Source organism: Motacilla alba, chromosome 23 (assembly GCF_015832195.1).
Source record: "Motacilla alba alba isolate MOTALB_02 chromosome 23, Motacilla_alba_V1.0_pri, whole genome shotgun sequence".
In the NCBI taxonomy this organism is placed as follows: Eukaryota; Metazoa; Chordata; class Aves; order Passeriformes; family Motacillidae; genus Motacilla; species Motacilla alba.
The window spans coordinates 2569745-2584971 of record NC_052038.1 but is presented as its reverse complement, the minus strand read 5'-3'; the positions used below and the strand labels follow the sequence as shown (position 1 = coordinate 2584971).

Sequence of the window (15227 nt, the reverse complement as noted above, 5' to 3'; positions counted from 1 at the left end):
TGGGATCTGCCTCAACCAAGGCACAGAAAGAAGTGCAAGGTGCTCAGCTCCAGCACTGAACCACCCTGCAGCATGCACACACAGACAGACACACACCACACACAGACAGACAGACAGACACACACCACACACACAGACTCTGCTGCTTCAGTGCCTCTCCCAGGGGCAGCAGCACCCCCAAGAAATGGGCAGTGCTGTAAACAGGGCTCAGCTGTAAACACCACATCACACCGTGTAAAAAGAGAAGAGTGTTTATTGGTTATATACTGTAGCACTGACAGGGTTTGAGTCAGGAGAGACATGCAGATAAGTGTGTGTTTACATTTGGCATGCAGACTAAGAGCACTGTGTCGCTGGAAGGAGGTGAGCACCATCTGTATCCACTGCATGGGCAGCCTGAGGAGGAAAGTGCTGGCTTTCCTCTGCTCAGCATGCTGAGACAGGGCAAGTTTTAAGGGTGGAACACTGCTCATAGCTCTATTGGACACAAAGTTTATTTTAGGGGAAAAGGCAATACTGCAACCCTGGAAAATCTGCTTAACTTGGATGAACCTGTGATTATGAAAAGATTTCTTGCATTATTTGTCTTCTAACTAAGCTGCCCCACCCCAATATATGTTCACAAATACAAAAAAATAGATTTATTCTCTTAAAAATACATTCCATGCAGCCTGGAGTGCTGCTTCCCCAGAGCAGGAGCCGGCACTGCACGTGGGGCAGCCCAGGAGGATCCTTTGGGCCCTGGGTTTGATCATGGGAGGCATCTGCTACCAATGGCTTCGTGTTCTGTTCACAGCTCAGCCCAGGGGCTGGCCTGGAGCAGTGCCCTGATTGCTTCAGCCGTGTGCAAGGGTGGCAGAGGTGAGGTCTCCTACGTTAGAGATGACACCGATGTGACTATTGCTTCAACCTGTAGCTGGGAGATTGCTTGTGGCAGGTGTCTCAGGAAGCACCAAGGCACGGGGCTCTGCCTGTGCTTCCTGCCCTTTTCCCTTGCTGGGGGCCTGGCCAGAGGCTGCACTGCACAGCAGCAGGGGCCAGGCTGTCCCCCAGACCCTCTGAGGAGCTGGACAGGCAGCTCTGCGGGCTGCAGAGCTGTTCCAGACAGGAAGGAAGCCATTCCATGCAGCAGTGAGCTGCTGGGCCCTCAGACTGGAGCCAGCCCTTCTGGGGAAAGCACTGGCTCTCCAAAAGGGACCAGCAGCTGAGGTTCCTTGGGAGCAGCAAGCACTGACACTTCCTCTGTACAGCAAATACATTTACAACTTTGGAATTACCCGAGGGCTCGATGCGTGGCCGTGTGCATCATCAAGCCTGCTGAAAAGCCGGTTATATTTATATGCTAAAATTACAAATACTTCTTCAGTGATGGCAATATTTACACATATACTCTATTTTACAGCTGTTCAAAAAAAGTGTGCAATTCGAGTAAACACATTGTGTTTCCTGAAGTCATTGCTATAAGATTAATAATACAATCAGCTCCTATTGCACTCATTGACTAGAGGGCATGGCCCCTTTCCATACTAGGTAGGGTTTTCTTTCTTTCTCAGATTTAATCTCAGCTGTGGTAAAAACAAGCAGTGTGCAGTTACCAAGTGACATCTGTGTCCAGTATTTACAAGCAGTGAAACTGAGTCTAGAGCAGGAGTTCAAGGTATCTGCTGTAAAATATTGAACAAATAACTGAGGCAGCTGGAGAAAGGAAGAGACATCATCTGTGAGAAGCACCTGAAGACAGAGCCAGCAGCGCTGGGGCTAAGCCAGCTGAGCAGCTGGGCAAAGCCCTCCCATTGCTCGGGCAAAGCCTGGTCCTGGCTGACAGAAGGAGAAAACCCAACAGCTCTTGCTGCTGGTGGTTCTTCCCTTGCACTTCAGACACGGGGCTGTGCTCTTGGGGTGAGCAGGGGGGTTGAAAAGCTGATAGGTAAGCCTGTGTTCACCCCACATGGTGACTCACGGGGAGGCAGAGATTTCCTCACCACAACTGAAACCACTTCCCTTGGAAGGCTCTTTGGGAGCACCGTGCTAACCACATCCATGCCAGCAAGGTGAGGAGGAGGAAGCCGGTGGCTGTGTAGGGATGTCCTGTGGAGCGTGGGCCCGTGTCCTGCAGCAGGATGGGGCTGGGGCTGTGAGGGAAGGCGTTCAGTCGCTGCCCAGAGCGATCCTTGTCCTCCTCAGTACGTCCATGCTGGCCAGCAGTTTGTACAGGCTGCAGGTCCTGGGCAGCAGTGCCCAGGGGCAGGGGGAGCCCCTCACCACGAGGATTCTGGAGGCAGAACAGCAGTGCCCAGCAGTGCCCAGGGGCAGGGAGAGCCCCTCACCACGAGGATTCTGGAGGCAGAACAGCAGTGCCCAGCAGTGCCCAGGGGCAGGGAGAGCCCCTCACCACGAGGATTCTGGAGGCAGAACAGCAGTGCCCAGCAGTGGCTCTCCCACAGCCACTGTGCCTGGCGCAGGTGACAGCTGGAGAGCTGCTCAGCAGCAGGTTCAGGATGTGCAGAGGGAATCCCTGTGACATCTGAAGAGGCAGGGACATGCCAAGATGCCTCCCAGCTGCTCCCAGGGTAAGCAGGTACAGCGTGAGGCAGCGGGTTTCGTCCGGAGGGGCAATGAGAAGGGGCAGAGGGAGCAGCTGGGCAGAGCTGGCACTGCGGGGCAGGCAGCAGGGCACACAGAGGCAAGGGAAGGCGCTGCTGCTCGGACAATCCATCTGCTCCAGGTGATGAAGCTGGCACACACTGAGTGCTGAGCAGAGCAGGGTGCTCAGGAAGGATACAGCCATTGCACAGGACTGTTGCATCCACTGGTTTCAGACTGCACAATCCATAAAGATTTCCAATCCTTCCTGATAAATGTGGGGCAGGGGGAGGCAGTAAGAAGTCTGAATTTAGCTTCAGAATTTCACTTTCTTTCATTTTGAAGTTGGAGTTTAAATTATTTTTCCCATTATCTCATTCTACTAGCACTACCATGTCCATGGTAAGAGAGAGCAGTTAATACAATTTATTTTAATATAATTTAAAGATTATTAGAACTGCCACTCAGTACTAATTTAAAAGCATCTTTTTGTCTTGTTATGCAAGTTGACACATATGTCATGACATGTAAAAGAATAAAATGAAGGGTCAAAAATATACATTTGGGAAAACATCTTTAAAATTCCAAAAAGAAACTTTTTTTTTTCAAAAATAATTTTTCCCTTCCTCCAAACAATCTTTATAAAAAAATAATCATGTCACTATAACACATCCCTTTTATATAAATGTTTTCATAGATATTTTGCTATCAGCTCTAATGTTTTTTCTTCTTTTTTTTTTGGATTAATTTTCTTCTCAGAATTGAGGTGTATTTCCCAGGCCAGGGAGGAGCTGCAGCACAGGGCAGTGCAGTACAGGCACTCTGGTACCTGCTCCTCCAGAGGTGGGATGTGGGCACAAGTGTGGGTGCAGCTCAGACATAGAAGCTATTGGGGTGCAGCTCTTCCCACGGCACCTCTGAAACAGACCAAGGACCTTTTCTGTCTGGAGCATTGTCCTTGTCCTGCTGCAGAGAGGGACAGACAGCACTGGGGGGTGCCCGTGGTGTTTGTGTAGGGGCCAGCCCAGCAGCTGGGGATGGGATGGAAAGGAAGGACTGAGAGCCCTGCTGTGAGAGCCAGGTGCATCTGTGAGGACAGAAGCTGCTGATGACCTGAGCACCTCCTGGAGCTGTGGGGACCTGTCTGCCCCACAGTGACAGCAGCTGCACTTGGTGGCCTGCAGGCACTGATGGGGACACACACCTCTGTGTTTGAAGCAGTCCCTGACCATACCCGGGACCCAGGCATGGCAGACAGGGCTTGAGGCACAGACCAAAGCCACCATAGATCAGCTTAGGGTTCAATCCAGCTGTCTCCACCCTGTTTTGGGAAGGAACAAGGACATTCTGCTTGTCTGTGAGGAAAAGCACTTGTTTCTTTTTCTCGTAGGGCTCAACTGCCTTGCACAAGCCACAGAGTTGGTGCCTGCAGAGTGTTACACATAAAGCTCCAGATAAATGGCACCCTGGTCCCAGGCAGGAGGAGGTGTCACTGCTGTGCTGGTCTGGCTCAGTGGATGACTTCTTGGTGCAGGATCTCAACTGGTGATGAACATATTGTGCAAAGCTTGTTGCAGAGAGTGACAGTGATAAGGTACCAACTCCTTCTAAACAATATTTTCTGCTCTCCTTCGCTCTCATTTTGTAAAGTAACCAGTGGGGAACAGTCTCCTCTTGCCTAGAGACCAAGGGTGCTGGAAACACAGGTGCTGAGGTGACCACTACCCCAGCCAGCAAGGGTGTCAAACTCTCCATATGAACTGAAAGCCTTCAGTTGTGGCAGACAGCTTCATGGGCTGGTGGATGTAATCACAGGGACACTGCTGGGATCTTGTGTGAACGAAAGTGAACAAAGTTCTCTCTTGTGCAAGGAGTACCATTGTTCAGAGGGGCCAGGTAGTCAGAGTTTCCATATGGAGACAGACCTATCATCCTACAGGGAAGATTAAGATTGCAGGTACAGAGATGAGAAGTGGGAGTCCCCTGAGCAAAGTCTCTGCAGCTGCCTCTTCAGCAAGGAAGAAAAAGAATTCACTGGTAAAGCTCTTGTACCTTTCAAATCGCATTACAAAACTGGTTTCAGGCTAGTTGAAGCCTCTGGAGAGGTTACAAACAGGTGGTGATGCCTGTGAGCTTGGTACTATCCTGCCTCTTGCTTCACCATGGGCACTGAGAAGAAGGGAATGCAGCTCATCTCCGAGATGTCCGGCAAGCCCGGGCAGCGCCCTGGAGGAGACAAACCCACAAGGTCACAGCCTGCCCACAGCCCACTGCTGCCCTGGAGCATTTCTGCTCTGCAGACAGGATTGCTATTGCCCTTGGCAACCATCCCAGATCCCACCAGGACCACAGCCCTTTAGGTGGCACAGCAGCAGGGGTGTAGCAGCAAACACTCCAGTAGTAAAGCTGCCAGCTGAAGCAGGGACTCTGTTTTTATTTTACCAAATGGTTTTTTCCATCCTTGATTGATTCATGTAGCAGAGGATGACTAAATGCAGTACCCCTTAGTTATGTGAGAATATTTTTAGCCATAAAGCTTGCTGAAACAAGTTTATAAGAGAAAATACAGCAGCCACTCCACCCCTGGCAAGTGCTAACTTCAGACTTGATTTCTCCTACAAGAGTGGAGACTTTTTGGACAACTTCTCTATGTTAGGTTACTGGGAGGTCAGTTCAGATATTGGCTTCTTGCCTTGTAACTACCTCCCCTCACATACCTGCTCCTCTCCGTGGAGCCCTGCTGGTGCAGGGGAGCTGGATTCAGGGTCCTGCAGTTCCACCTTGGTGGCTGTCCTTTTGCCCAGAGTGTCAGCCTGGAGGAGGTACTCAGAAGAGCCGTACTGCTTCCTTCTGGAACTGGACACAAAATCCTTGCTTTCATCCTGTGCAAAGAAAAATAAAAAGGGTTGGGATCCAGGGTCTGTGGAGGATCTGGAACAGCACTGGGGTCCTAGTGCCAGGTTTGCAGTGTAAGGTGTGGGTTTGAGTCCTTTTTGTAAGGAGGGACTTAAACCACTGGGCCAGCTCTGCCACGGCCTCATTTATGTGCTATTTCATAAAGATCTTTTCTCAAGAACCATCCAGTAATTTTAACCCAAGTTATGGGTGCACAGTCACAAAACAGGACAGATCCCTTGGACGAAATTACTGAGGCCCAAGGAAAGATTCCTTCTATTTTCTCTCTCCTGCCCAGATATGGAGGGGAGTGATAGAGAGGGGCTGTGGTGAGAGCCTGGCATCCAGCCAGGGTCAAGCCACTACAGATGCCGTGTACATCAGTGCCCAAAGCAGGGGAGAGAAAGGGCAAGAGGCAGCACATCCCTGGACACTGCCTGGGAGACTTTTCCAGCAGATGCACTTCTGCCATCAGAGAAGTGATGATGGCTTCCCTTGAGGACAAGCCTACCTTTAGAATTTTGCCAATTTATGCAGCAGACAGCCCAGCTCCAGTCATATTAATGTCAGAGGCATAAGAAAACCATGCATTCATCTGACATTGCTGCTGCTCATCTGCTCCCTGCCTCCAGCACATTGCACTAATTTTCATCAAACATCACACCAGAGGAATACAGACTCCACTCTGTGAAACACGGAGCCCAACTCAGTGACTGCTCCAGGTCCTGCATTGCCTCAGGTCTTCAGGGAGCTGGAGAAGGCTGGCTGCCAGCAGCAGAGGGAGCTGCTCCCCAGGCTGCAGCACCCACTCATCCATCAGCAGCTCCTGCTCCCTGGGGCTCCCAAAGCAGTTCCAAAGAGTCAACACCTCCTGTAGCTGCACTAGAGACATTTGCCCACATCAGCAATACACAAAGGGAAGGTCACAGTGGAAGAGAGGAAGATAGATTTTGGCAAAAACAGCTCAGATCCCACGTTTCCCACGTGAGATTCTCGAGGCAGTGTCAGACTGTGGATAGTGGAGCTGGAAAGAGGTGACAGTGATACCTTCATAGGACAGCTCAGTGCCCAGCCTTCTGCCAGAGAAAACAGCCACATCTTTAACTGAAACACAAATCCCAGCAGAAACAAGCTGCTGTGATAAGAGGCATATCACAGGCCTGAAGATACCCCTCAAAGGGTTTTTCCCAAGGGCATATGCAACATTAGAAGTTGCATACAATTTGCTATATCTAGTCCAGTTGAGCATCTGCAGTCTTTCAGGTTAACCTCATACTCCTCATTTACAAACTAGCAGTACACAATCTATGATCAAGAAGTCAGGTTTGTGACTATGTGGTGCCAAGGGTGATTTTATTGCCAAGTCTGACACAGAGAGAGATCCTGAGCTCAGTTCTGTGTGAACCAACCATGTGGTTGCTCTCCTGACACAGGAAGGTTGGAATTCAGATAATCCTGGATATTCTTGGCTTGACCAGGCAGAGATCGGGCTGCTCTGTCAGGTACTCCTCAGCTGCTGGGAAGGTACACTGCACAGCTGGCAAATTTATCTGACAGCAACCTGGAGAGCACCTGCAGAATGCACTGCAGAGCTGCACTCAGCTCTGGGTGGGCTGCCAGGAGGAAAACTGAAAAGAAATCCTTGAGTGTCACTGCTTAGGGCTCTGCAACCAACCCCACGTGAGCTCAGCTGTAAGCAGAGATTGCTTCAGTTGTGAGAGTCAAGGCTGTGGGCACAGTGAATTGAAACTCTTGGGATAAAGGACACCCTAGGAATGGATCTCTCATTTCCCAAGCCCACAAATTGCTGTTCTGCAGAAGAACAACTTCAATCATATCAGCTCTGCTTGGAATCATGAATAAGCAGAACACATTGCCTGTGACCCACCCTGGCCAGGGAGACAATGTATTCTCAGTTTCCAATGTAGCTGGAAGGCCACCCTGTACTTTCCAACACCAGGCAACAAACTCTCTGCAAAGCTAAGTGAAAATTCTTCTGTGCTTCTCACAGCCAGAGAAGTGGAAGAGATTTGGAAATGTAGAACTCCTTGCCTATCTCCACCAGTTCATCTTTGTCAGTGCCAAAGTCATTCAGTTATGAACCCATCCCCTCTGCCACCAGCCCTGTCAGATTATCCAGCTTGCTTCCTCCTGCAGACTGGCAATAGCAGGAGCTGCTCAGGGTAGTGCTAAAGGAATAGCAAGGCAGGAGCTGCAGCATGAACCAGTGTGGGCTTTAATGGCCAGGAGGGCATGTGCTGCCAGTGAGTTCAACTGCAATCTGCCAGAGCCTGCAGCTCCAGTGGCAAGCACGTCCCAGCAGCCCAGCTGCCTGCTGCTTCGAGGTGTCACTGCTTCGAGGGACCCCCCTCACTGGTACCAGTCACAGGAACAGAGATAGAGCCCAACTGTCCTTGTGACTCTTGCTCTTTTTCAGGTGCAATATCAACACAGAGCAAGGAGGGAGCAGCCTTGTGTTACCAACCACCATCCACCTGTTCAGGGGATGCCCAGGAAGCTTTTCCAGACCAGATCTGGTTTCATGGGAGGAAACCATGAAGCTCTTACCAAAAAGAGCTCTATCCATCTCTACAGCTGCCATTAGAGCTACAACTCTGCCTCAGGCACAACCCCACTCAAATCTGCTCATTTCCATCATATTTTCATTGCTACTCCAAATTTAAAATGCTGCATAAAGTCACTCTGAAAAGCATACCACGTCCTACTTAAGCTGTGACTATATCTTTGATGCTACTATGTAGTTATTCATATGGCATTACAGGACCCAAGCAGATGGAGCTCATTTCTAGAAGGCTAAATCTGGCAATTCACACATGAGAAAGTTGTGGGCGCCGTGAATTGTGAATTCACTGAAGGAAGACAGCAGGAGCTGGGAGAGGCAGCACTTAGGAAATAAGCTGTAAAATTTCAAATCATGCAGCCTACAAGAAACAAGCAACTTGGAAAACCTCATCAAGTGGAAGAGTGTTGAAGACAGGATACTTACAGGAGGCGTGGTGCGCTGCCAAGCAGCAGCTGCTGCAGGGTCACTTGCATGGCTCCTGCGTGTCAGCAGTTCAGATGCACTCAAGTTACTTTTGGTCCTTCGGGACCCCAGCTCAGGGGCACTCCAAGAGTTAACCGTGGCACTTGTCCTTGATGATGCCTGCTCCAGGAAGTCTGTTTTTGAACTACTCCCTTCCCCCTCTAAAAGGTCCGCTGAGGATCTACACAAGTTTGTGGCACTGAAAGTTGCACTTTTCTCCACTTTGGTTTGAGAGTCCTCCAGGGAATGTAGGCCTTGTCTGGTTCTCCAGGAACTTCTGACAGTGACGTGCTTTGTTTCGGATGAACCCGCATCTGACGAGCCGTGGCTCTTCCAGCTGATTGTCTCCAAAGGTGTCTCACTGCTCCTCTCCGTGAGTTCAGAAGTCTTTAGCATAATGCTGCTTCTCGAGACCACTGTTTCAGCTTTACTCCTCAGCACTGCCTCTCCACTTCTGTCTGTCTCAGATGACTTCAGAGCACTCCTATTAAGTGACACCTCAAAGGGTGAAGGGACATTGTTTGTTATTGATGGTGAAGGCTCATTTGAAGCAACTCTGATGTTGCTGGTGGTAACATGCCTTTCCTTTGCTGCTGTATCTGCAGCGGTCCTTGGAGCTGTTGGCTCAGAAGGGAAGATTGTGATGCTGCTTGTCATTTTATTTGTTACCATTTTAAAAGTGGACTTCTGTTTTTCTGACTCTGCCTCTGAAACAGTTCCTCCCATGATTGCCTTCATATCCTTCTCAACAATTGCAGGTTTAATGATGGCTTTTGATCTCAGAGCTTCTCTAGGGCTGAAGGATCTTCTGGATTTCAGCTCTCCAGTGCTGGCATCTGATGGTTTTATGCACTTGGTGGAGTCTTCATCATTCACAGTTTTTTTGTCATTTTCAAAAAGTGATGCTCTAAAAACTCCCCTAGAATTGGAGAACTGCTTGGAACTGACTTTCTTTCTTGTCTCAAAATCTGACTGAGCGGTTGGTTTTTTGCCTCTCCCTGATTCTTCATCTGAATTAAGTTTTTCCTGGTTACTCTGGATGGTTTTGGAGTCAGTTTTTAAACCCATATTTACATGATCTGTTGCTGAACTTGAAGACTGCTCTGTGCCTTCTTTATCAAGACCTGTGAGAATCTGCAGAATGTCTTCCTGACTCCTGGAGTGATGGGAACGCTTTGTCAGCGTCGAAAGCTTCACACTTTCAAGCGATGTGTCTGCAGCTTCTCTTTCCTGGGAGATTCCTGCCCTTCTAGCCCTCCCCTCTGAGGGCTGTCTGTGTGATGCAGCAAAAGTGCTCGCTGCTTCCACTTTAGAGCCAGCAGAGTCTGAGACTGACACGCTGGAGGACACGTGGTACCTGTATGCTGAGGCTGTGCCATTGGAAGAGGTGTGGTTACCCCTTGTGAGCTGTGTATCCCCCAGGCACTCACTGACTTCAGCCTGACTTGTCTTCAGCTTCTCAGACGAAGAACCCGTTGATTCTCCTTTGCTTGACTTTTCGTCCCGTGTGTCAGCACCATTTTGGCAGTTCCCACGGAGCACCTGAGATGGCTTTTCGACCTTGGATCTCAGGCCTGTATCACCAACAGATTTGGAAGGTACTTTCCAAGACTTCTGCTCCTGTGCAGCAGGAGGATACCGGCTGAGCACAGATGGCTGCTCTTTGGATCTCTTCCCCTCGTTCTGCATGATGCAGCCCTCCTTCTGACCAGAAGAAATAGTGGAAACTAAAGATTTCTCTTCCAGTCTCCTTGTATCTGTGACAGCAGTGTCTGAAAGGGCAGATGCACCAGAAGCTTTCCCTGCTTTTCTGTTCATTAAGCTTGGACTGGGCACCCGCTTCCCACTGTGGCTGTAGCTGTCGTTGCTGAGAGAGAAGTCTCTGTTCCGGGCTCTTTCCCGGCGCTGCTGTGGGGAGAGCTCCCTGGGCTTGTGCTTAGCAGCTGCCAAATCACTCATGACACCTCTGTACTTAGGTCGGTCATGCTTTCCCCTGCTAGAAAAGCTTGTATCTTCATTTTCAACTTCTCCATTCTCCAGATCTTTCTGTTTCTTTATTTGCATTTTTATTTCTTCTAGCTGACCTGTTAAGAGTTTGTTTTTATTCTGCTCACTCAAGTAACTGTCTTGCAGATCATTATTTTTGGCTCTCATTTTTTTAAGTTCTTCTTCTAAAGATTCAAAATGTTTTATCTGAATTTTAAGTTTCTCAATTTCTTGGGTGAGATCTTTCACTTTGTTGTCCTCCTGGTTTTTATTCTTTTGGTTTTCTGATTTATTCCGGGTTTCATTTTCTACATGTTTCAGGTAATCCACACTTCCCTTCCTCCTGGTCTCTTTAGAAGGCAGTGCAGAAGTCAAGTCATCTTCAATTCTCATATCATTTCTGTCCAGGAGATTGTTGGATGACCTTTCTAGCAAGTTGGATGCATTTCTAGTTTGATCTGCCCTATTTAGTTTATTGTTTTGTTCTAGTTTCTGTGTTAGCTCCTGGATTATTTTTTCATTTTGCTTTTCTCTTTCGTTAAAATGTTTTCTTTCCGTGATAAAGCTCAGGGCTAAGGATTTCAGCTTTTCTAGCTCAGCTGTTAAGGTCTGCTCAGTTTTATCCAGCCTGTCCTCAGAGGATTCCAGTTCTTTCACTTTCACTCTAAGTATTTCTAATTCTGTAGATATCTTTTTGGTCAAGTTCTTTTCTTCATTGAGGCTAAGACACAGCTGTGTACAGTCATTCTTGCTCCTGCTGAAGGCCTCCTCCAGCTTTTCCAGCTCTGCCATTCTCCTCTGAAGGAGTTCAATTTCTGACTTCAGATCTCGAGTGAGGCTCTCCTCCTCTTCAAGCTTTTCTTTCATTAATCTGCAAAGCTCTTCAGCCTTCCTAATTTCTTCATCCTTGCCTTCAATCTTCAGCACTCTTTTCCTCAGGGCTTCAATGTCAGCCAGCATGCTGGAGTTGCTGCCTTCTGCCTGGATAACTTTGTCCTGGAGGTCAAGCAGTTCATCCTCTGCTTTCTGCAGATTTTTAGTTGCTTCCTCCAGTTCGTCAAGGCGGCGACTGAGGCTCTGCAATTTGAAACGTAGGTGCCGATTTGAGGTTTCCTTGTAACCTGTACATTCTGCCATGATTATTTTATTCCTTTTAGAACAAAGCCTTTCTTAGTCTGGGTGAATGGTATACACCTTGTGTATCTCCAGTATGTTACTGTTCCTTTGAGTGGAGGCAATCTCACCCTGAAAGAAAAAAATGCTCAAAATCAATAGAAGAGCTCAGAATATAAATATACTGTTTAAGTTAGGCTATCAATGCTTATTTATATAATTTTTTAATTAAACATATTTCTGAGTACTAAATTAGGTGAAATGAAACTGCAGAGAAGAGCCACAGTCCATTTACTTTGGTTATACAGGGTTTCCAAAAGCAGCCTGTTCCCATAGCTAAGGGCAGCAAGTGTCCTCCTCTGCTGGTCTGCACGGGTGGTTTGTGCCCCACCACTGGAGCCTCACCCAGGGCTCCCCAGCAGTGCAGCTGCTCTCGTGTGAGGGCCCATGTTGTGATGCACTAGATTGTTATTTGGATGCTGCACTGGGTGTTGTGTTATACAAATGTTTCCCCCCTTCCTTCAGATGGTTGTTCCCTTGGTACGGTGGTCTGTCCCCTGTAGCCCCTCCTCACTGGTGTCCCCTTGGCTGCACCCTTCCGTCCCCGCCTCCCATTCCGCGGGTATAAATGTCCCTTGGGTTTGGAGCTCTTCCTCTTTTTGCACCTGGACGGTCTCCGATCCAGATGTCCCCTTCCAGCTAATAAACAGGACATCAGAACCACGTGGAGAAAGAGCGCTTCTCGTCCTTTACTTCGTCCATGTAGGATCCGTGCGGGCCTAAATCCCAAGCTAGCCGGGGGGATTTACAGCCCGAAACCCACGGGATCCTTCAGGCCCAGGCTGGAGAGGGTCACACTCATGCAGGATTCAGGTCCCTGTACACAGACACACCCGTGCAGCAGACACCTCTCTTTCCAGCACTGCATCTCTCTCCTCAAGACGCCTTAGTGCTGAAGATTCAGGAACCATAAACAGAATCAGAAAAAGGCAAACCCCAGCCATATGGCAACCACTGAGGATGGGGCAAGCCCCCCATGCTAGCTGGCAGATGGATGGGACTGGGAGCTGCTGCCATTTGACACTGCCAGTATTTCTACAGCATCTCAGGCTGCTCAGCAGAAATCTTCACCTGGGCTGAAGTCACATCTGAAGGACACTCTACCAGTGGAGTTTCAAGTTTCTCCCTCCCATTTCCAAAGCTGTTGTTGCCCTCGGCTGCCACCCACTCACCCATCCAGGAGAAGAGCAGTTGCTTATGCCTCTCCTTGCTGCTGCTGAGCATGAGCAGCAATTAGAACACAGCAGCACTCTGACACACTCAATGTGAACTCTTCCCAGTCAGCTCAGAGCTGGCAAGTGTTTTTTAAACAACCCCTCTGTGCTTTGAGGGAGGAGCAGCAAGGGGCTCCCGGGCAGACCAGCCCAGCCCCTGGGAAGATGTGAAGTCCCCCTCTGGCACTCAGCATTAGCACTGTCCTGTCCTGGGCCTGAGGCACGGCCCAAAGCACGTGAGGGCTACTGCAAACCTGAGCAGAGGTAGGATGACTGCAGCTCTTTGCTCTGCACCCTTGCTCAGGCAGTCTGTCTTGGAACAGGACTTGACCTCCAGAGTTTTCGTGGACCTCTCTGGAGAGGAAACACGCAGGAGTTTCCTATTGCATAGCGTCAAGAAGGGATGAGCAGGATGTGGGGAGGAGGCAGTGCCAGTAAGGGAGGCAGCAGCACCCTGACACACACCCTTGGGCTGAGGTGATCCATTTCCAGGCAGGCAGGGAGGCCCAGGCTGCACCCACCATGGGGACCCTCCTGGTGCACACTGGGCACCCTGTGGGACCCATCTCCTGAAGGACCACTGGGGGATTTGTGGGGGAATCACCATCCCACGTGGTTGGGCTCAGGCTCTTCCAGCCCCTGAAGGAGCAGTGCAAACAGTACCAGGAGAGGAACCTTGGTGTCCTGAGCACAGCAGTGCACCCAGCCTTGGCCACAGGCCTGTCCCCTCACTTACCACCATAGACATGTCCAGCTCCTGGACCACCTTCCCCCATGCTGTCCCCACACTGTCAAGGCCACTGCAGCTGCCTGCAGGCAGGAAAGGCCATTCAGACCCCAGCAGAACCCCTCCAGAAATGTCACTGGACCAGCACAGGAAAGGCCACAGCGAGCAGACTCGCAGTGCTCTGAAAACAAAAGCCTGTCCCTGCTGGGCCAGGAGCTGGGAGTTAATGGTTAACCCAGCAGCAGCTCCTGGCTGGAAGTGAGAGCAGCCTGCTCCCCAGACAGCCAGAGCACGCTGGGGGCAGAGCTGCACAGGGCTGGTGGCTGCTGCTGCATGTGGCATTGCTCTAGCACTGCCACAGGGTACACACAGGCTGTGGGACATTCCCAGAGGTATTCAGAGCTGTAGCAGAGATGGCTCTGGAACTTCCCAGAACCTCCCCAGCTGACATGATTTACTGCCAGAGAGGAAAGAGGCTCAATCAAAGTAGTTTAGTAAGGAGAAGAAGAGGTAAAGCAACATCTTCTACAAACAATAAGATCTACAAACAAAAGGATCTACAAGTCTCCTGGCTGGAGGCTCTTTAATGTTCTGGCATAGCCAGAAGTAACCTCAGTGCTTGGAGACAGAACCAGACCAAATCAGTACTACAACAAAAGTGCACATTTATAAGATTGAGGGGAATTGGCCAATATAAAATATTATCTTAGGTAGTGACTGCTCTGAAGTCAGGATTTGAGTTAGAGCTTGGACCAGAGAACTCAAGGGGACTTCCAGCCTAAACTGCTCTGGCTGTTTGTGACTGCCCTTCTCCAGTCTGTCAATGACACCTAAGTATCAGAACAAATGGTACAGGAGTCAAACACTGGGACTATTATTAATGCTAATTAATATTGTTGGTGGATATTTAAACAGGAGCAGCTAAATAAATCTGATAAAGCTTGTAAATGTACTGAACAGTGTGATATGGATGTATGGACTTCATGTTTTTCTCTCTTTTGGAAAAGTGAGCAGTTCTCAGCCTACATCTGTCTTATAATTTTTGGGAAAAAAACCCATCAAATACCCAAACCAACAAAAAACCAAAACAAAGCCCCCAAAACAAAACAAACAAATAAAAAACCACCCCAAGTCATTGAAAACACAGACACAAACAAAAAACCCACAAACAACAACAAAAAACCCCACCCAAAACTAAACAAACAAAAACCCAAACCAAAACAAAAACACCACAGGAAGAAAAGAGGATGATAACTTTCATAAACAGCAAGTAAACCATGGCAGTAGCAAATGTAGTAGGGGGAGTTCAGTTTAACACAGCCATCTGAGCCAGCAATAAAATCAGATTAAAGACTCTGGCAGGCCATATTCCTGGACATACTGAAAAGGCTCAGTAGTCACAGGAGCAGATGATGTCTCCTGCAGCTCAGGGACTGCTCCTCTTGGCTGTACCAGAGGAAATACTGAACAGAAGTACAACAACAGGCATGACATTCTTTTGTATCTGGTACTGGACTGTGTATTTACACACCCAAGACTGATGCATCTCACTTTGCTTAGCTCTAGAGTCTTCTAGATTCAAAGAGAAAAACATGCTCAGCTG

At 49.0% G+C, this 15227-nt stretch overlaps 1 protein-coding gene across 2 annotated transcripts in view; it reads right to left on the bottom strand.

Moving 5' to 3' along the window:
• Positions 1–3941: 3941 nt before the first annotated feature.
• LUZP1 (leucine zipper protein 1) overlaps positions 3942–15227 on the bottom strand; it is a 29176-nt gene continuing 17890 nt past the window's right edge. For both annotated transcript variants that reach the window (XM_038160663.1, XM_038160664.1), the window contains exons 2-4: positions 8486–11755; positions 5301–5465; positions 3942–4809 (exon numbers count right to left, since the gene is read on the bottom strand). In XM_038160663.1, coding sequence (XP_038016591.1) covers positions 4774–4809; positions 5301–5465; positions 8486–11647 — 3363 coding nt within the window. In that variant the 5' untranslated portion in view covers positions 11648–11755 and the 3' untranslated portion in view covers positions 3942–4773. The remainder of the gene's footprint in view (positions 4810–5300; positions 5466–8485; positions 11756–15227) is intronic.